Raw genomic sequence first — 18,893 nt, forward strand, 5'->3', positions numbered from 1 at the left:
TCTGTCTCTGTGGACTTACCTACTCTGGACGTTTCACACAAGTGAATCTGCCTTCCTCCACTCGGCGGAATCGTTTTTAAGACTCAGCTCTTCGCCCGGTTTTGTGGCTGAAAAATATGCCATTGCCTGGACATGTCCTGTTTTGTCTGCTCATCCGTCGGGCCCTCCGTGCACGGATGCCACGGATGCTTTTTCATTTCCCCGAGTCCCTTCTCATTTCCGATTTCCTAGACGGCTTGCCGCCTCCGAGAGAGAAGGCCTGGCTGGGTGCTCCTCGCTGCGCCCCGGAGCCCCGCACACGGGGTGCTCAGCGAGCAGGGGCGTGGCGGGACGGTCGCAGCGGCTGCCCCTGGCGTCCGATGGTAGCATTGCGCGCTCACGGATCCCGGTCAGGCTAATAGGACAGGGACAGGCTAGGACAGCCTCTCAGGCAGGTGGGACTGTGCCCGGGTAGCTGGGGGCACATCGGCTTCCTTGACATAGAGGGGCTGGTTCTGCGAGGTCCCCGCTGGGACTGAGCCCCGTTGCTGCCGGCTGGTAATGTGCCTTCTGTGGCTTCCTTCCCTTCCCTGGCTTCTCCAGCTTGCCTCCAGCCCTGTGTTGGGGGCTGCACCCCGGGCCCCCAGCCCAGGAAGACGTGCTTGTGCTTGGGTCTGACCTGGCAGGGCCCCGGATTCCGCCCAGCTCGCCAGCCTTCCACGTGGCCCGACTGGGCCCCGACTCTCCCAGACCCTCACTCCAGGCTCGCCACCCTCGGGCCTTCTCCCCAGGGCGGCACCCCAACCCCACACGCCCCGCCCCCCCCTCCCGCCCCCTGTCACCCACAGCCCCTCCCTTGGCTGCCGCCCCGAGCCGCACCGTCCCCAGCACCACAAATGATGTGGGTCTCCCCAGATCTTTGCGTGGGTCATGTGTGAGAGCGCTGAGAATAGCAAGGCTGTGGCCTGGGCCGCATTTCGTTGTGCCAGGGGGGTGTCCCCGGGGCCCTGACGAGGGGGCTTGCTCACTAGCGCCCCTGCAGGCGGCCGCAGGCTCAGCAGCCGGGCTCTCCCAGTGTCTGGCCAGGCTTGGCCGGGCCGCTGTGTGACTGCGGACAGAGCACGTGGCCCCTCTGAGCCTCAGTTTCCCCAGACACAACAGTGGGAAAATTTCTGCTCTGTTCTCAGCAGCGGTTTCGAGACTGAAGAGTGACAAAGGATTTGGGAATTCTTCGTTATCTTAAAAGCCCGTGAGCCCCTTCCTGTATTATTCCACAGCGCCCGAGGCAGTCCTGGCGTGGTAGGTGGGCAGCAGGTGGGTGGACGAATGAGTGAAGGAATGAATAAAACCCACAAAGAGGGGTGCCCGGGTGGCTCAGTCGGTTAAGCGTCAGACTTTGGCTCAGGCCGTGATCTCGCAGTTTGTGATCTCGAGGTCGGATCCTCTGCCCCTCCCCCGCTCATTCTCTCTCTCTCTCTCTCTCTCTCTCTCAAAATAAAAATAAACAAATAAATAAATAGTTTATTTTTATTTTGAGAGAGAGAGAGAGAGAGAGAGAGACAGAGAGGGACAATCCCAAGCAGGCTCCACACTGTCAGCGCAGAGCCCGATGCGGGGCTTGAACTCACAAACTGCGAGATCATGACCTGAGCGGAAACTAAGAGTCAGATGCTTAACCGACTGAGCCACCCGGGTGCCCCTAAATAAACTTAAAAAGCCCCATAAAGCCACCTTTAGAAACACCTACGTGGGCACATGCTCCCTGCTCGTGCAGGTAAGGAGGGACCCCAGCCCCATGGGGGGGGGGCGGGGTGAGTGGCCTGAGGTGCCCAGGAAAGAAAGGAATATGACCAAGAAGCATCCAGAGCAGGTGCAGGGTGCCTGACCTGTGACGCCTGTGTCTCCAGGCTGCAAGGACATTGGGCTCCTCTTGTGATCTCCCACATACCCCTGCAGCCTCACCAGGAAGGTTCCATAATTCCCCCTAGAAAACAAATGGGGAAACAAACAGCGAGGTTGTTGGCACTTTGCCCCAAGTAACATATCTCCAGGCATGTGTTTGGGAACCGAGGGGGGCATTTCTTTTTTTTTTTTTTTCTTTAATGTTTATTTATTTTGAGAGGGAGAGAGAGAGTGTGTGCACTCACACAAGTAGGGGACAGGCAGAGAGAGAGAGAGAGAGAGAGAGAGAGAGAGAGAGAGAGAGAGACAACATGAGCAGGGAAGGGGCAGAGAGAAAGGGAGAGAGAATCCCAGGCAGGCTCCAAACTGTCCTTTCCGAGCCTGACACGGGGCTCGAACTCACGAACCGTGAGATCATGACCTGAGCCCGAACCAAGAATCTGATGAGCAACCCACTGAGCCACCCAGGTGCTCCCAGGGGGCCATTTCTGATTTTCAAGCCAAGTTTCAAGCAACCTCCAGGTGGGTGTCCTGGGAGAGAAAGTTCCCTGTCGACGGTGCAAGCCTCCGCCAGTGGCCCCGGTGTGATGGGAAGCGATCCTCAGGCTGAGCCCGTGTCGGTGTCCCCACCCAGAGGACGCCCTTCTCCACTGCAGGTCCCTGGGGACACTGGCAACCAACGCAGCTGCGTGGTGGGGGGTGTGTGCAGGGGGAGGCGGCGGAGAGGGCGCTGTCCCCCGGTGAGTCTCAGGTTTGCTGTCTTGCCTGGGGGCAGGGCAGGCCCCGGATTTCGTGCCAAGCCTCCCTGTCTCATCTACTCCGCGCACTACCGGCTCTGACTTTGCCCCAGCGCCTCCTCTGGGTTGGCGTCATCTCACAATCCAGGCCGGTGCCAGGGCCCCGCCTGGCCCCTCCCCAGGCCTGATGTGCTGTGGCCTTCCCTGCCCGGGGCTGAGTCACTGTCCCCCTTCATCCCGTGCTGGGTGGGTCCTGTGCTCGTGGACGGAGCTGAGGGCCGGTCAGGGCTGTTTTCGGACACGGTGCTTCTAGCCCCCTGGGGCGATGCAACCTTGGGAGGAATGTCACTGAGACCCTCCAGCCTCAGTTTCCTTATCTGCCAACAGGGAAGAGGGACAGCCGTCTTGGCCCACAGGACTGATGGGAGAACAGGCAACTGTGGTGTGGGAGATGACCTGAGGGGCACAGGAATTAACACGAAAACAAAGCCTTGTCCCCTCTTGTGGCTGGCATCCTTCAGGGATGAGCCCCGGCAGCCCCCCACCTGGTGTTCCTGCTTCCCTCCTGTGACCCCCCTCCCCTTGAGGGGGAGGGCAGAACCTGGGGACCCTCACCAACAGGACACAGCAGGAGTGAAGGGGCCGGGTTATAAGGACTGTGGCTGCTACCTTGTTAGTCCTCTCTCTCTGGCTTTTCTCTCTAGACAGCACTGACGACCGGCCGTGACGTGAACTACTCTAGCAAGAGGCCTGCGTGGCAGGGAACGGAGGCCCTCAGCCCTGCAGCCACCGAGGGAGACTTGAACCTCAAGATGGGCGCGGCCTTGCTGGACCCCTTGATTGCCGCCTTTGAGAGACTCAGAGCTGGGGCGGCCCGTGGCCAAGCTGCTTTCAGATTCCAGCCTAAGAAAAACCGAGAGACAATTGATGTGCTGTTAAGTTTTTTTTGTTTGTTTGTGTGTTTGTTTTTCCCTAAGGAGGAAGACATTGATGGGACGCAGTATTGAAGCCACAGCGGGCATATTCAGTGTTAGAAATAATTAGGGGTTATGTCAGGGGCAGGTGTCTCTGCTTCCTGGCCCCTCTTTTTTAAATTCGATTTAATTTGAGAGAGAGAGAGAGAGAGAGAGAGAGAGAGAGAGAGAGAGGGTTGAGCCAGGGAGGGGCAGAGGGAGACAGAGAATCTTAAGCAGCCTCCACACTCAGCTCAGAGGTGACGCAGGGCTTGACCCCGGGATCCTGGGATCGTCACCTGAGCCAAAACCAAGAGTTGGCTGCTCAGCTGACTGAGCCCCAGGCACCCCGCCCTGGTCCCTCCAGGCACCGCAGCCTAAATGTGTGCACTGTGTCCATCGGGGGAGGGACAGCTTTGTGGCCTGTTTACTGCAGCCTGGTGTCCGGTGGGGATGTGGGCACCCCGGTTCTAGGGCAGCGTCTGACTGTGGCACTTACCTCCGTTCTCTGGGCTGAGGAAGGTGGGCAGAAGGGGTTGGGGTAGGAGAGGAAGGAGAGGGGAGGATGGGGTGCAGGGTGTCGGATGAGGTCAGTCACGCGATGGCTCTCGTGCAGAGTCGCCTCCCGCTCCGGGGCACCAGCAAGACCCACGGACCGAGCAGGTAGGAGGACTCGCGACCTCATGCGACTTCAGCTGCAGACAGACCTCGGCCGAGCCCTTCTCACCTCTGGCCTTAGTTTCCTCACCCCCAAATGCAGGGCAGAGGGCCTTGGGGTTTTGTGTGGCCAGAGCCAGCTGTGTTCGTCCCTTCCGGCTGGACCTGGGAAATGCCCTCAGCAAGCCCTCGTCCCCAGTTCTGTCTCCCGCATTGGACGGGAGGGACAAGGAGCCCTGAGGGTGGGCTGGTGGGCGGGGTGGGGCCCCAACACCCAGGCAGTTTCACAGAGCGCCTCCCCCCTGCCCCGCCCTTGACAGGTGTCACTTAAACGCTCCCAACATCCATATCGGTGTAATTTTCTCCCCACTTTACAGATGGGGAAACAGGGGCTCAGAGAGGAGGGAGACGTGCCCAGGGTCCCCCAGCTGGGTCACCCTGAGAGCAGAAGTCGCGGGGCTGAAATGCACGCGTCCCAAAGTGCCTGTATTTTTTTCGCTGCTGTGGCCTCAGCCCCTAACTAGCGCCTGGCGATCAGGAGATGCTCGTGAGCACTGGCTGGACTGGGCTGGACTGGGAGGCGGCGCCTGGTCGACCCCATAGCAGGCGACCGGGGCACAGACACGGGCTGTGACTCGCCTGAGGCCGCCTGCTCGGCATCGTTCTGGTTTCACTGCCAGACTAGCACTGCTCCCTCCGCCCTGTGCCCCCCCGGCCGGTGTCCCCAGGCCCAGGAGACCCATCCACGGGACCACAAGGCTGGCGTGAGGACCCGGCTACCCAGAGGGCCTACCGGCCACTTCTCTCTCCGTGGACACCCGAGTGCTTACCGCGTATTAGTGACTAACTCAGCCCAGATGCTGCCCGTCCGCACCGCAGGGACAGCCTGGCTGTACCAGGGACAGTACGGTACCCTGGCATCTGAGAAAGTTTATTCCTGTCTTCCCTTTACCGAGAGCGCCTTCTACTAGCCGTGCATCCAAGCCAGGCTCCACACCATAGAGTCCGTGTAAACCGCGAACCTATAAACAAGCTGCCCCTTATTTTACCGGCAAACGTGGGTTTACTCGGGAACAGCAGAGAATTGCAACCCGGGACAGATGAGCCACAGCAAGGCCACAGGCAACTCTGCAGAGAGGACCCCCTCCTTTAGAGAGGACAGAGGGAGTTGGGCGGGACCGCTGTAAAGAGAAAGTTCATTGGAGCACTTTACTCCAAGTGCCCGGTGTCGTGGCTTCTCATTGGTTGGGCGGGGGCTATCTCTCATTGGCTGGGCTGTCGCTGGGGGCGGAGAAAGCCTTCCTCCCGCTGGGGTAGGTAAGTTCCAGCTGCGACTGGAAGGTACACGCTCTTCCTGTTGGGGTCTATGATTGACCGCCAGGAGTGGTAGTGCGTGAGAGTCCCCTCCTCCAGGGGCCCCTCCCAACTCCATTTTAAATGAGGTTTTCTTTAATTAATTTTCACAAAATGCTTATAGTGCCCTGCATTCCACTTGGGCCTCCGTGAGTTTGTACTCAGACCTAAAGGGAATTCCTTAATCGCAATTAAAGACAAATCCTTGGGGGATGGGCCATTTTTACAAAGTTCTGCGTGGATCTATTTTCTTTTTTCAGCATGAAAGTATCTTACTTTTTCCAGGTTTTAAAATGCATGCTTCGGGGCACCTGGGTGGCTCAGACGGTTACGTGAGACTTCGGCTCAGGTCATGATCTCATGGTCTGTGAGTTCGAGCCCCGCGTCGGGCTCTGTGCTGACAGCTCAGAGCCTGGAGCCTGTTTCGGATTCTGTGTCTCCCTCTCTCTCTGACCCTCCCCCGTTCGTGCTGTGTCTCTCTGTCTCAAAAATAAATAAACACTAAAAAAAAAAATTTTAAATGCATGCTTCTTGTTAAAAAAAAAACAAAAAACCAGTCTATGATTTTTCTGACCTCCTCAGATAACCACACTGTTAACCTCCAGCACTTTTAAAAATGTGCCCACTGATTCACTCAATGATTTTATTGTTATTTCGATTTGATTTGCATCCCACTGAGGCGAAGTTTGTTTCAAGCATCCTACATCTATAGTTCCTCTGTTGTGAACTTCCTGTTCCAGTCCTTTGCTCCCCCTTCCACCTAAGGAGAATTTAATGTTTTTCTTACTGATTTTTTAAATTAAAATAATTTTTGAAACACTTTTATTTTTGAGAGACAGAGTGCAAGCAGGGGAGGTGCAGAGAGAGAGGGAGACATAGAGTCTGAAGCTGTCAGTATGGAGCCCAATGTGGGGCTCGAACTCACAGACCGTGAGATCATGACCTGAGCCGAAGTCGGATGCCTAACCGACTGAGCCACCCAGTGGCCCCTTATGGATTTTTTAAAAAAAGTTTATTTATTTATTTATTTTGAGCGAATGAACAGGGGAGGGTGGAGAGGGAGAGAATCCCAAGCAGGCTCCATGCTGTCAGTGCAGAGCCTGACTCGGGACCGAACCCAGGAACAATGAGATCATGACCTGAGCCGAAATCAAGAGTCAGACACTCAATTGACTGAGCCACCCAGGCGCCCCCTTTCCTTGCTGGTTTTTAAGAGCTCTGTGGGAGGCAGAATTTTGACTCCCTTGACCTTCACCTCCTGGCATCACACTAGTGGTTAAGGTAGGATAGCTGGCTAAAGGGATTTGCAGATGTAATTTAAGTTACTAATCAGCCGATCTTAAAATAAGATGATCCTGGGTTATCTGATGCGCCCAATGTAATGACAGGAGTCCTTAAAAGAAAGAGATGGGGCAGAAGGAGGAAGTTGGAGAGACTGGAGGCATCCTGCTGCATTTTGAAGCATGAGAGAGATTCAGTGCACTTTTGCTGGCTTTGATGATGGAAGGGGCCATGAGGGGAGGAATGTGGTAGTCTCTAGAAGCTGAGAATGATCCCTGGTCGACGTCCAGCAAGAAACAGGGACTGCCGTCGTAGCCTCCCGGCAATGAATCTGCCAACGGTGTGCATGAGCCTGGCTCAGGCCAGCCAACACCTTGACTTTGGCCTTGTGAGGCCCTGGTGGGAGAACCTGGTCCAGCCGCTGGACTTCTGACCTCCAGGACCGAGAGGTGATAAATGGGAGTGGTTTTAGGTAAATTTGCAGAAATGTGTCACCACAGCAATGGGAAACAAGCTTTATGTGTTAACGTTAAAAAGACTTCATACACATGTTGTAAATATTTTTCAAGAGTGTTACTGGTCTTTTCAAAGTTTACCCCTAACTATATTTAATCTTTCTAATTTCATTACCAGAGGGTAAATTCAAGTTCCATTTTGGGGGGATATCCTTTGGGGTGATCCCCGCGTGCCCAACACTCAACATGCAAAACAGAATCCTGGGCCCTGCTCCGAGTTTCTGATTCGGGGAGTGCCCGAGAGTCGGCCTTTTTCCCTGTGCCCAGGTGCTGCTGACGCACCCGGCCCAGGGACCGCGGTCGCCGGAGGCATTCCGCCCAGCCCTGGGAGGTCCTTAGAGCCCCTCCCTGCGGGGAAGGAAGCTGAGTCCCGCCCCTGACAGGCGGGGCCTAGGAAGGCCCCGCCTCCCCACGCGAATCCTCCGTTCTGATTGGCTGGTGGCGAAGGGGCATCCCCTGTGTCACAGCGCGGTCCGCTCCTCCTCCCGACCTCCGGGGGCGGGGACGCCACGCCTGCGCAGTGGAGCTCGCGCGCGGAGTTCTGCGCTCCGGTGAAGGTCCGGCGCCGCGCGGCGACCCCATGGAGGAGCCACGGGAGGAGTCGGAGCCCCTTCTGAGCCGGGCCCGGGGCGGCAGTGGCCGCCCGGCGGGCTCGGCCGACTCCCGCGGCGTCCGCGTTGGGCCTGGTGAGCGGCGGCGTGGCGAGGGGAGCGGGCCGCAGGGGTGGCGCGTGGGGTCCCCCCCTCTCCCGCCCCGGCCCCGCGCCATCCGCTGCCGTCGCGCCCACCGCCGGGCCGGGGTCCGAGCGGGCGCGGGGCGCCAGGGGAGCCGCCCTGCGGACCCGGGCACTGGCGCGGGTGCGGAGTCGGCCAAGCGCTGCAGGGTCGCGCCCTGCCTCCGACCAGCCGGCCTCGGCCAGCCTGGGGCAGCCAGCGTCTCGGGTGGACCCGCGCCTCGCGGATCGCCTTGGTGACTCCTAGGAAGCAGCACTTCCGTTTTCCTCCCGGTTATTATGGGGGAAACTGAGGCACGGAGAGGGGCGTGCCCGTACTCCGGGTCACCCAGCGGGGAGGTGGCTGAGGTGGGATTCGAACCCCGCTGGGAGTAGACTTGAGTCCTTTCAGCCTGCCCTCTCATTCCGGGTGCCCGGAGGCTCCCCAGGGGCTGGTCCCCCTTCAGTTTGGGGTTGGGGCGGCCCCCCCACCCCCCACCCCGGCCAGGGAGGAAGCTTCCTCCCTTTGCCCTCTGCAGCTCCCTCCTGTCCTTCCTGTTTACGGCAGAGAAATTGCTGAATCCCGAGGAGGGCGGGAGGGTGGAGTCCAGCGGTCTCTGGCCGACGCCCGGGGGGTTGGGAAGGGCCTCAGCCTCTTCTTGCAGAGAAGGAAACCGAGGCCCGGCCTGGAGAGTATCCCGGATCTGTCCAAGGTCAGCCCTGGGATCTGTTGCTAGTGCCGAGCTGGGTGCTCCTTCCAGGGCCTCTTTCCTTTTCCGGACTTAACTTTCTTCCTGGGTCCAGGAGGGGCCTGTGGTGTGCGCCCATCTGTGGACTGGGGGGATGGGTGCCTGACCCCAGACAAGAAAACCGGAGGCCGAGGCAGCCACCTGCCTGCCCATCTCAGAGGCAGTCCCCCAGGAAAGGTCTCCATCCAGCACAGATCCCTGGACAAGGGACATAGGACATGGTGGCATTTGGGTGTCGGGGGGTGGTGCAGACTTTGTGTCTGGAGGTCGGAGTGTCTTTCTCGTGCTGCCACTTCTGGCTGTGTGACGTTGGCAGGTTGCCTAACCTCTCTAAGCTTCAGTAAAACCTCTCTAAGCTTCAGTAAAAGGGAGGGAGTCGGAGGGGCTGACCTGAGGGGCGTTGTGACGATTCGGAGAGATTGCTGGGAATGCCCTCTGCACGGGGCCCGGCCAGGTGGCGGAGATGGGGCAGTCGGTGCTGATGGCCATTCTGGGCCTGATGGTGCAGGTCCTACCTAGTCTTGGCAGAGTGGACGGCAGGCCGCTGAGACCTGCGTTGTAAGCCAGGAGCCAGGGCCAGGCGGCGTGGACCATGAGAGAGGGCTCTTTGTCCCGACGCCATGCCTCGACGAGGCTTCCCGAGAGCGTGAGGGGACGCTCTGTGTTCTGAGTCTCCCCGGCTAGGCTGTTGGCCCCGGGGGCAGGGGGCACCGAGAACGGCTGGTCACCTCCCAGCTCCCTAGCGGGGCTCCTAGGTGGGGTTCGTCCTGCAGTCGGATTCTCCTGCCAACCGGGGTCCGGGGACTGTGCTGCCCCACAGACCCTGCGGTCAGGTCCTTCTGACCCAGCCTCACCTCACGGGCTGCAGGGAGAGGGTGGCTGGTTTCTTGTTCCTGGTCGGGGCGCCCCCCCCCCCTCTCTGGCTATGGAAAAGTCAGAGGCCGAGGGATTGTCGTGATATGGAAGGGGCTTTTAGAATAATACCTAGTAGCTACAGCAGCCCATTCAGTCTGCACAGCCGTGCCGTCGCATCTGACCTGTGAGGGGAAACTGAGGCATAGAGGTGCGGGGGCTTGCCCAGGGTCCTCAGGGAGCTGGTCGGGGTCCCAGGCAGGCAGTGCAGGGTGGAGCCTGGAACAGGAGAGGGAGCTTAGACTGGATGTTGGGGATGGTGGGGGGCGGGGGGCTTGGGGCAGAGGCAGAGAGACTGGTCCAGGGCTGATGTGGGAGCAGCGTTTGAGCCCCTGCTGTCCTCTGCTCTCTGTGGCAGACATTCTATGCTGCCATTCCAACCTGGTGTGCCCTGCGATTGCCACCCGGGGTGATGGTCCCCAGACCGCCACGTTGGGAGACAGTGCTCCGGGTAGGGCCAGCGGCCCCGGGCCAGGGCATGGAGTCTCGGGAGAGCTTGGCCTTGGTGGGGCCGAGTTCAAGATGAGTGGCTCAGAGGGCGTAGGGTGGAGGAAGCAGCGGGACGGGTGGTGGGCAAGGGGGGCGTCGGCCGCACCAGGCTGAGGCCAGTGTGGACTTCCTCCTGGAGCGCTGGGGACTTGTGGGAAGCTATGACATGCTCATGACTGAGGATCTGTGATGAGATACCTCTGGCCGCTGGTGTCGGGGGCTGCAGGGCAGGTGGCGTGGCCCTTCTGAGGTTTGGTGTCCTGAGGCCCGGGCGAGAGGTGTGATGAGTGCTGGACAGTCCCCGGGTGCCTGACACCCCTGGCCAGCGATGGCTTGTCTGGGCGTGAGCCCCTTCCGCTGCACCCCACGCCTGGGCGTGGAGTGAGCCCGGAGGCTCTTCTTGTCCAGGAAGCTTGTATCCTTAGATCTCTCCAGGCTGAGATCCCATCTCTTATCCGGGGATTTGGTAACATGGGGCCTCTTGCCGGCCCTCAGACCACCCTGCCCTCACAGGCTCCCCTCTTTCGCTGTTCACTCATTCACGCGATAAAGAAGCTTTGAGGACTGCCGCGTGCCGAGCCCTGCACTGTCCGGGGCTCCCTACGGCAGGGGATAGAACAGACTGCCGTCTGATCACAGTTCTTCCCAGGATGCTGTCGGGGAAGCAGGCTGTCACCACCCTCAGAGCCTCCCTGGGAGAACTTTCAGGGCATGGAGGTTATACGTGGGGGGAAACTAAGGCCCAGATGGAGGGCGGGGCTCGCTTTGGGTGACACGGCGTGCCGTGGCAGAGCGGGGAAGGGGTCTAGTCTCCTACGTGTGTCCAGGGTCCCCCGCATCCCTGCTTGGCCCCCGGACCCTGCTGCAGGAGCCTTGAGGACAGGTGCGTGTGCTTCCCTGGGGATGGCGGGCAGAGTGGGGCAGTGGTCCACGGCCTGCTCCGCTTCTGGCTTTGGTACCTCTGCTCTAGAGCTGTGCACACGTCTGTGTGTTCTCTGTACCGGTTAAGGGCAGTTTTCAGAAGCTGCTGGCCCAAAGGGGCCACGTGTGAAAATCGAATCTTCAACAGGAACCGCTGCCGTGTCATTTCCCTGATCTGGGAGCTGCTGGGGCTGCGTGCGGGCTCTTCTCCCCGCCCCCGGGGCCCGGGCTGCCTGGGCTGCACCCTCTCTCCTGGGCGTCGGGCAGTGAGGTTCTTCCGTGGCTGCGAACCACGGCTCCTCATGCCTGCCTTCTCCCTTTGTGTCCAGCAACAGCTTCTGCACCAAAGCCACAGAGGTGGCCCTTGCCCCACGATCAGTGGACAGAACCCAAGGCCGCAGGGACTGATCTCGTTTGCAGCTTATGGCTCCTTGATGGGCAGGGGACAGGGGTGCTGGGATGGCTTCAAGCCGCCTGACTTCAAGGCCCCTTGTAGTCGGGAGCCTTCCTGGGGCCCATGGAGGCTCCATCCATCCTCCTGGGCCCTGAGGCCCCAAGTTGCTTGTTGGTGAAGGCAGCGGAAGGGTAGTGACAGTCCTCCCTGTGCCAGCCCAGGTCTGGGGCTCTCTTGTGTGCAAACTCGCGGCAGGGCGAAAGGCCGGTCATTCCAGAGCCTTAGGAAAGAATGCCTCCAAGTTCTCCCCTTGAGCTCAGTGGCCCTGTAGCAGGTGAGTGCCACGTGATCCCCCACGTCACCTGATGTGTTGTCTCTGCCCGCAGGTGCCGCGTCCAGGCAGGATCTCTGCTTTGACCAGGCTGCTGTCTTCATCGAAGATGCCATCCAGGTGGGTGGCGCCCGTTCCCAGTGGCTGGGCCTGGGCCCGCCTCTAGGTTTTGTGGGGACTGGGTGACGGCTGCCCCGATGGGCCCCTCCTCGCTGTCCTGGGGCCAGGGCCTCGGTCGCCGGACCGTGTGGCCGTGATTACCGTGACGACGGGCACTTTGGGCACGGCTCGCCTGGAGTCCTCCCTAAAGCAGGTGGGCACTGGGTGCTCTTTTGAACCCTGGAAACACTCGTTTCGTTGAGTTACCACCTACTGAGGGCCTGTCCGGGTCTTGGGAAAGATGCTCCAAGATGGCCAGACCATCCATCCCCTGCTGGAAAATGCTATTGAGGCTCAGTTCGGGAAATAGAATATGGAAGGGAGCAGTGTGCCAGGTGGGGGGCATCCTGGAGAGCGGCACCGTTGTAGGGCCTTGCACAGCAGAGGGGACAGCGTCACAGGCAGGCAGAGGGCACAGCCGTGCACTTAGAAACAGGTATCCACGCGGGGCAATGGATGCCCAGGCTGTTCTGAGTCTGCCTGCTAACGTGCCCCTGCTGGGCCACGAGAGAGCCCTTTTTCCACGTGTGCGATCGAGTGGACTCCGGTCCACAGCCTGTGTCCCCGCCTAGGGCCCGTCGAGGGGTCAGCGGGGGCCCCGCACGGGGCTGGCTGTGCTGCGTGGCTCCGGAGGGGCCCCCGCTCATGCTCTCCCGTGCGTCTCCCACATTCAGTACCGCTGCATTAACCACCGCATGGACGCCAGGTCGATGTGGCTTTACCGACTGTATTACTCCAACACCTGCCAGTGGTGAGAGGGGGCGCGCCGCGCGGGGTGCCTGCGGCCTGGCTGGGTGGGGGGGGAGGCCGGCTCAGGGTCCAGGCGGGCTCCCCCTCCCCTCTCTCCTTGCCACGGGGCCCAGCCCACGGAAAGCGGGGCCCTCCTGGTGATGGGGTCCAGCCACGCCACTGAGTTTTGGCCTGGGCACCGTCAGCTGACCCCTCCAGAGTGGGCACAGACCGCGAGGCGGGGGCCCTGCTTCTGGAAACCACCGAGTGTGGCCTGCTGTCCTGCCCGGCACTCTGCCGGCCGATGTGCTTTGCGGCCCAGAGCCTCACTGGCTCGTGCGTTTCAATGAGTTCTGGTTCTTTTCTCAGGACGTTGAGCCTCACCATCTTCTTGATCCTGCTTTTGGCTTTTATCGAGACCCCTTCCTCACTCACTAGCACCGCGGACGTCCGCTTCCGCTCGGCCCCCTGGGACCCGCCCTGTGGCCTCACCGAGAGCGTCGAGGCGCTCTGCCTGCTGGTCTTTGTGGCTGACGTGTCTGTGAAGGTGAGCCGGGCGCCATCAGGTGCCAGAGCGAGGGGGGCCGGTGCCCTCCCAGCCTGCGTGCTGCTCTCCGGGTTAATCTTTACGCTCCCGGAGCTGGCTGCCTTTTTTCTCTGACTGCACCTTCCCCCTGTGAGCAAAGGCCTGGGTTGGTTGGAGGACAAGAGACCCCGTCAGCTCTTCTCTCTCTGGACTAAATCGAGTCTGGGTTCGGGCCTGCCGGGTGCGTGGCCTCGCGGGGCCTCTGGGAGTGGCCCAGGGTCTGGCAGTGCCTCTGTGAGGAGAGACCCCGACGGAACCAGAGAGGACTGGTGGTCTCGCTCGTGGGCCGCCCTCCCGCCCCTGAGAGAGGAGGAACACGGGAGGAGGTGGGTGTGGGCTGGAAAAGGACCGGCTGCTGTGCGGCCGTGTGTCCGACTCTGACCCGAGTCCTTCGGGAAGCTGGGGGTGGGTCCGGCCTTCCTCATGTGAACTTCTGAGCCACGTCAGGGGTTCAGAGCCCTAGCGGCTTCCCAGCACGATGCGGAGGGGCCGAGAGATCTTCCTGTGGGCCACACGTCCTGTTACTTTGGTCGAACGGTAGTGATCCCAGCGCCACAGGCCCAGCCGAGCACACGCAGCCCCAGGAAGTGCGGCAGACTGTCCCCAGAGCCCCGCAGGGCCTTGGTCTGGTGCCTGCCGGGCTGTCCTGCTGTGGGGGTGGCTTCGGGCCCCTGCTGCTGGCGCTGGGGGCCGCGGGGGACCGAGGGCCCGGACCAATTCACATTGTTTCTGTTTTAGCCCACGATGTGTTTATGGGTTTGAGGGTTTTCAGACTGGAACTGAAACTGGGGAGCGGTTCTCATTAGCGTCTTCCGAACGGTTGGGACGGTTGGGGAGTCTCGAAAGATAGCGTACGTTTTCGTCTGCGCAGCGTGACCTCTGGATGCCCCTGCTGCCGGTGGGGCTGTTGGCAGCTGGCCAGTGGGCCCCCGAGGAAGACCTGGTCTAGACGGTTCTGGGTGTGGGCCGGCCCTAACCAGAAGCGGACCACGAGTGCCGTTGCCCCTTTCCCAGAACGGCTTTTTTCCAGAGTGGTTTCTGTGCGCGAGCCAGACTGGCGGCCGGGACGGGCAGGACCGATGAGGAGGCGGGCCAGAGGGGTTAAAGTGCCCGAGGTCGCCAGCGGGCTGGGCGGGGACCACGCCGCTCGCCAAAGCGCTCTCTGCTCCGGGCGCCCGGGCCTCACCCCTGCGCGTCCACGGCCTCGGACCGGCTGCAGGGCTGGTGTCTGTGGGGCTGCCCGCTCGCCCGCTCACCCACTGCCTCTCTTGCAGAGCTATCTGGTTGGATGGGCCCAGTTCCGGAAGAACCCCTGGCTGCTGGCCTACCTCGCAGTGCTGGTCATGTCTCTCGCGGACTGGATCGTGTCGCTGAGTCTGGTTTGCCAGGAGGTAGGTGGTGCGGTGGCTCCGAGGCGGGAGCGGGGAGCTCTGGGTGGCCCGTCCGCTGCCCGTCTCTTCCCACCCTCCTAGCGTTTCAGTCAGCCGCTGGCCTTGTCCCGTCCGGTAGAAGAAGTCCCGTCCTGAGGCCTGGGGGGGACACAGGGACTGCTAATTCCTGCCTCCCCACCTGTCAGCTGAATTTCTCACCCGGCTGGGTCCCCCAGGAAAGCACCGCCCAGGGCCTCGCACCCAGAGCTCTGTGGGGCCTGCGGTAAGAAGGCCCACATTGGCCACCGGTCCCCAAACCTCTCTGGCTGCACCATCCCCCCCCCCACCCCCACCTGGATGCTCTGCCCCGTGATTGGATAGAGGAGAATCAGGGAAAGTGGGTGTGGGGACATCCGTGTCCCTCAGGGCCAGTCGGGGACACAAGCCCATCGGGCGCTTTAGCCAAGAGAGTTTACATAGGGGCTTAAACAGGTGTCGAGTAACCGACAAAGCAGAACGGGGCCCCCAGGGACACAGAACTGCAGGAAGCTCGGGGGACAGGCCCCCAGCGCTGGCGCCCCGCCCCTGGCGCCTGGAGGGGTGCAGATCACCAGTGCCCCTGCGGAGACTGCTTGGTCCTGGGAGTGCCAGAGGCAGGGCCGGCTGGCAGCCCCAGGGCGTGGGCACCTGCCCTAGGGACAGCAAGGGGACAGCAGGGAGCCGTCCGTCTGCCCCTCCGGTGTCCCAGCCTCTGTCCACGCCCTCGCTGGCAGAAGTAAGCGGGGAGCCGCTGCCGAGAGAGAGAGCTGCAGGGCTGACAAGGGGAGGGCACCAAGGGGAGGGCGCAGGGCCCGCCTCCCACTTCCTAGCAGGAAAGAGCCTCGTTAGCTTACGAGCCCACATCTGCGCAACAGGCCAGGAAGACCGAGCACAGCTCAGACCTCGCTTTGTTATCGGTGGGGCCCTCACTGCCACTTACAAGTTCCTCTCCCTCTGCGTCCCGCGGCCCTTGCCTCGGCCAGCTTCCCAGCAACTCGGGGCGCTTCCCCTCAAATGAGGACCCAGGCCTCCACTCCCGGGCTGTCCTTGGCAGATGGACACCCCCGCTGGCACGGCACCCTGCTTTGCATGAATTCTTACGTGTGTCCCTGGTGGAGCGCCTCCCCCCCGCCCCCGCCCAGAGCAGCAGGACACCGAATCGTGGGGTCGGGGGAGGAGTTGCTGCTCCTGTCACGTCCTGGTGCTCAGAGCCTCTGATGCGCCTTCTGGTCCCACAGAGGGCTGTGCCCCACAGCTGGGGTCACTGAGCCTGCCTAGGGCCGTTGGGCCCTCCCGCGGGCCAGGCACTTCAGGGTGAGGGCCAGTGGGGGCTGTGGGGCTGCCCTGAAGCAGCGTGGGCCCCTGAGGCTCAGAGGGTGGCCCCTGGGTGGCCCCAGGCAGAGCCCCAGCCCGCACGCCTGTCTGTCCGGTGAGGATAGCGCCCCTGCCTGGGGAAGGGGCGCATCGCAGTCACCCACCCCCTGCCAGGGGGCCGCATCGGGCTGGGTGAGCCGAATTGAACCGGGCTCTGCTTCTGGAGGGCAGGGCGTCAGTGGTGCCCTGGGGGGAGAGGCTTGCACATTACAGGACGCGTCCTTCTGTGTCTTGTGGGTGTTCACTCTGCCCATCCACACATGCGCTTCCTGGACCCCATCCCCTGTGGTCTGGCCTGTTCTTTCCGTGCCCCGATCCCAGGAATCGTTACCTTTCCCAGTATAGACGGGGCGGACCCCGCTTGCCGCAAAGCTTTCCCTTCAGTACCGTCTCGCGGGGGATTCTCCCGGTTGAGGCTGTAATGCCACAGGTGGTCCACTGGGTAGAGTCAGCCCGTCGCCCAGAAGCGTCCAGAAACCAGGCCCCAGGTTTCTCCCTGTGGCCAGCTGGCCAGTCATAACTCACACAGGCACCAGGGCGGGGAGGGCGGGCGGGAGAACCAGGGGCATCCCACCCACTCCGGTCTAGTCTCTCACATCCATTTCTACTTCGTGGCCAGGAGGGTCACATCCCTCGTGGCCTCCCGGTGACCGGATAGGCCATGGTCACGACTCTGCCGTGTCTCTTTCTCACGGGGGACTAGGTATCTGCAGATCAGTGGTGAGCTGTGATTCTGTGTGGGCCTCCCAGGGGCACCCCACCCTGGCCCTAGGCTGGCGTCTAATCAGGGTTGAGTCTTGCGGATGAACCTTCCCATCCTTCGTCAAGGCCACATGTCTCCGTGTCCATGACCTGACGTGGCCCCCGTGTCGGGAGGGCCCTTGGCAGGTCGGGTCACTACACCCGGGGAGAAGCCGCACCCTGTCCCATGTCTGATGACTGGTGAGGGTCCAAGACCCCGGGTGCGGGTGCCAGCAGGACCTTCAGCCCCTGCCTGGCCTAGAGGGATGGCTGGAAGATTCGGGCTACGGGCCCTGAGACCAGGTTCCTTCCAGGGGCAGCGAGCGGGTCGTGGGTGAGCTGGGGGCACTGGTTCCTCAGCCCACGGGGCAGGGCTGGGGGCGTGGCCCTGAGCGTCCTGAGCCAGGAGCTGGGCCCCTTCCGAGGGTGCGAGTAGCCGAGGGAGGTTGAGTCAGGCCTTGGGATCACCTGTGGTGCAGACGATCTGGAGGGTCTGCCCCGTGCTGGAGGGAGCTCTTTCGGTCGCGAGAGACACCGGGTGCGCGGCAGGATTCCAGAGACACCGGGTGCTTGGGTGTGGTACAGGAGCCAGTGGTGTTCGCATCGGGACAGGAGGCACGGGCACCACCCTCCTGCTGAGCAGAGATGGGGGCCAAGGCCTCAGCCAGCAGGACGGCGAGGGGCGGGCCCTGGGCAGGCCAGAGTGGGCCTCCGGGCAGTCCGTAGGGCCTGGGGCTGACCTAGCTGTGCTTCTGAGACGAGAAGCCCAGGGGGCCCGGAGTCTGGAGCTGAGAGCTGGGACGGGCGGGTGGACGTGGGAGGGACAGTCATCACCGTGAGCCTGAAAACCAAGAGGCCTGATGAGCTCGCCGGAGTGCGAGGCCTCAGAGGGCAGGAGGGGCCCTGGGCGCCAGCACTCGGGTCAGGCCCCGGGAGATGGCCTGAAGCACTGGGCAGACTCAGGCCTGGAGGTCACCGGACGGGAGGACCGGCTGGGTCGGGAGCGGGGACACGCGGGGCGGGTGGAGGGGTGAGTGGGGGGGCGAGGGTTGTGTTGCGAGTGAAGGTGTCGGGACATGTGGTGTCTTGCTAGCAGGTGAGGGAGAAGGGGCGCCTGAGGGGGGCCCTCGAGAAGGCCGGGGGGTCCCGAGGACAGTGGGGGGGTGGGGCGCGGGGAGCGGCCCCTGGGTGCTCTGATCGCAGGGGTGGCCCCTTGGCAGGGGTGTGAGGAGGAGGGTGTGGAGCCCGAGGTGGAAGCTGGGGTGTGTGGGGGCAGGAGGGGCGGGGGCAGGGGCGTGAGCGGGGCCCGGGGCTCTTCGGCCTTCTGCCCCCGGCGTGGGTGGAAACGGGGGCCCCTTCCTGCCGTCTTTCAGCCCCTGCGGATTCGCAGGCTCTTTCGCCCCTTCTTCTTGATGCAAAACTCCTCCATGATGAAGAAGACGCTCAAGTGTATCAGGTCGTCGCTGCCGGAAATGGCCAGGTGGGCTCGCCGGGCGGGTGGGGTCTCCTGCTCCCTGCTGTGCCGTCGGGGCGCCGGGACTGCGGCCTGGGGAGGCCGGTGGGCGGGTGTTCGCGGCCTCCCGGCAGCCCGTTAGTGGCCTTGTGCCCCCTGCCTGATAGCTGCAGAGCCCTGCGGGTGCTCCCTTCTGCCCCGCTGTGGCCGTGACCCCTCCCTGCCCGCTCTCCTCCCGTCCCTCCCCCAGTTCTCTCTCCGTCCCCTCCCCCAGTGGCTCACATGGGTGACCCCTCACGTTCCAGCCCAGATGGCTGGACGTGGCCTTCCCCTCTGGGAGACGGGGTCCTTGGACCCCCAGGAAATGCTTTTGGGGTCACCGATCGTCCCTGCCAGGGAAAGAGGGCTCCCTTAGGGCGGGACCGGTAGCTGAGCGCACGGCGGGCTCTGTCGGGGCAGGGAGCTCCCCGTGCGGTCGGGTCGGCTGTCCCTAGTCCCTTGTCCGCTTGGGTGCGTGGGGTGCGTGGGGTGTGTGTCCCGTGCTGAGCGCCCGCCCC

At 62.1% G+C, this 18,893-nt stretch overlaps 2 protein-coding genes across 9 annotated transcripts in view; both read left to right on the forward strand.

Annotated features, from left to right (window-relative positions):
* IGHMBP2 (immunoglobulin mu DNA binding protein 2) overlaps positions 1-3,562 on the forward strand; it is a 97,551-nt gene extending 93,989 nt beyond the window's left edge. The window contains exon 14 of the mRNA XM_045486204.1: positions 3,323-3,562. Within this exon, the coding sequence (XP_045342160.1) occupies positions 3,323-3,345 (23 nt within the window). The 3' untranslated portion in view covers positions 3,346-3,562. The remainder of the gene's footprint in view (positions 1-3,322) is intronic.
* A 4,299-nt stretch (positions 3,563-7,861) lies between these two features.
* The window catches only part of TPCN2 (two pore segment channel 2), a 48,608-nt gene continuing 37,576 nt past the window's right edge, over positions 7,862-18,893 (forward strand). For 4 of the 8 annotated variants that reach the window (XR_006714327.1, XR_006714328.1, XR_006714329.1 and 1 more), the window contains exons 1-6: positions 7,873-8,063; positions 11,941-12,005; positions 12,719-12,795; positions 13,143-13,320; positions 14,634-14,750; positions 18,257-18,363. Coding sequence is in view for 3 of the 8 variants with exons in the window: in XM_045486215.1 (XP_045342171.1) it covers positions 7,958-8,063; positions 11,941-12,005; positions 12,719-12,795; positions 13,143-13,320; positions 14,634-14,750; positions 18,257-18,363 (650 nt within the window). In the remaining 5 variants the exon portion in view is untranslated. Of the gene's footprint in view, positions 8,064-11,940; positions 12,006-12,718; positions 12,796-13,142; positions 13,321-14,633; positions 14,751-18,256; positions 18,364-18,893 lie in introns of all 8 variants that reach the window. The other 4 variants (XM_045486214.1, XM_045486216.1, XR_006714330.1 and 1 more) reach the window with 4 other exon arrangements.

This window comes from Leopardus geoffroyi, chromosome D1 (genome assembly GCF_018350155.1).
Source record: "Leopardus geoffroyi isolate Oge1 chromosome D1, O.geoffroyi_Oge1_pat1.0, whole genome shotgun sequence".
Classification (NCBI taxonomy): Eukaryota; Metazoa; Chordata; class Mammalia; order Carnivora; family Felidae; genus Leopardus; species Leopardus geoffroyi.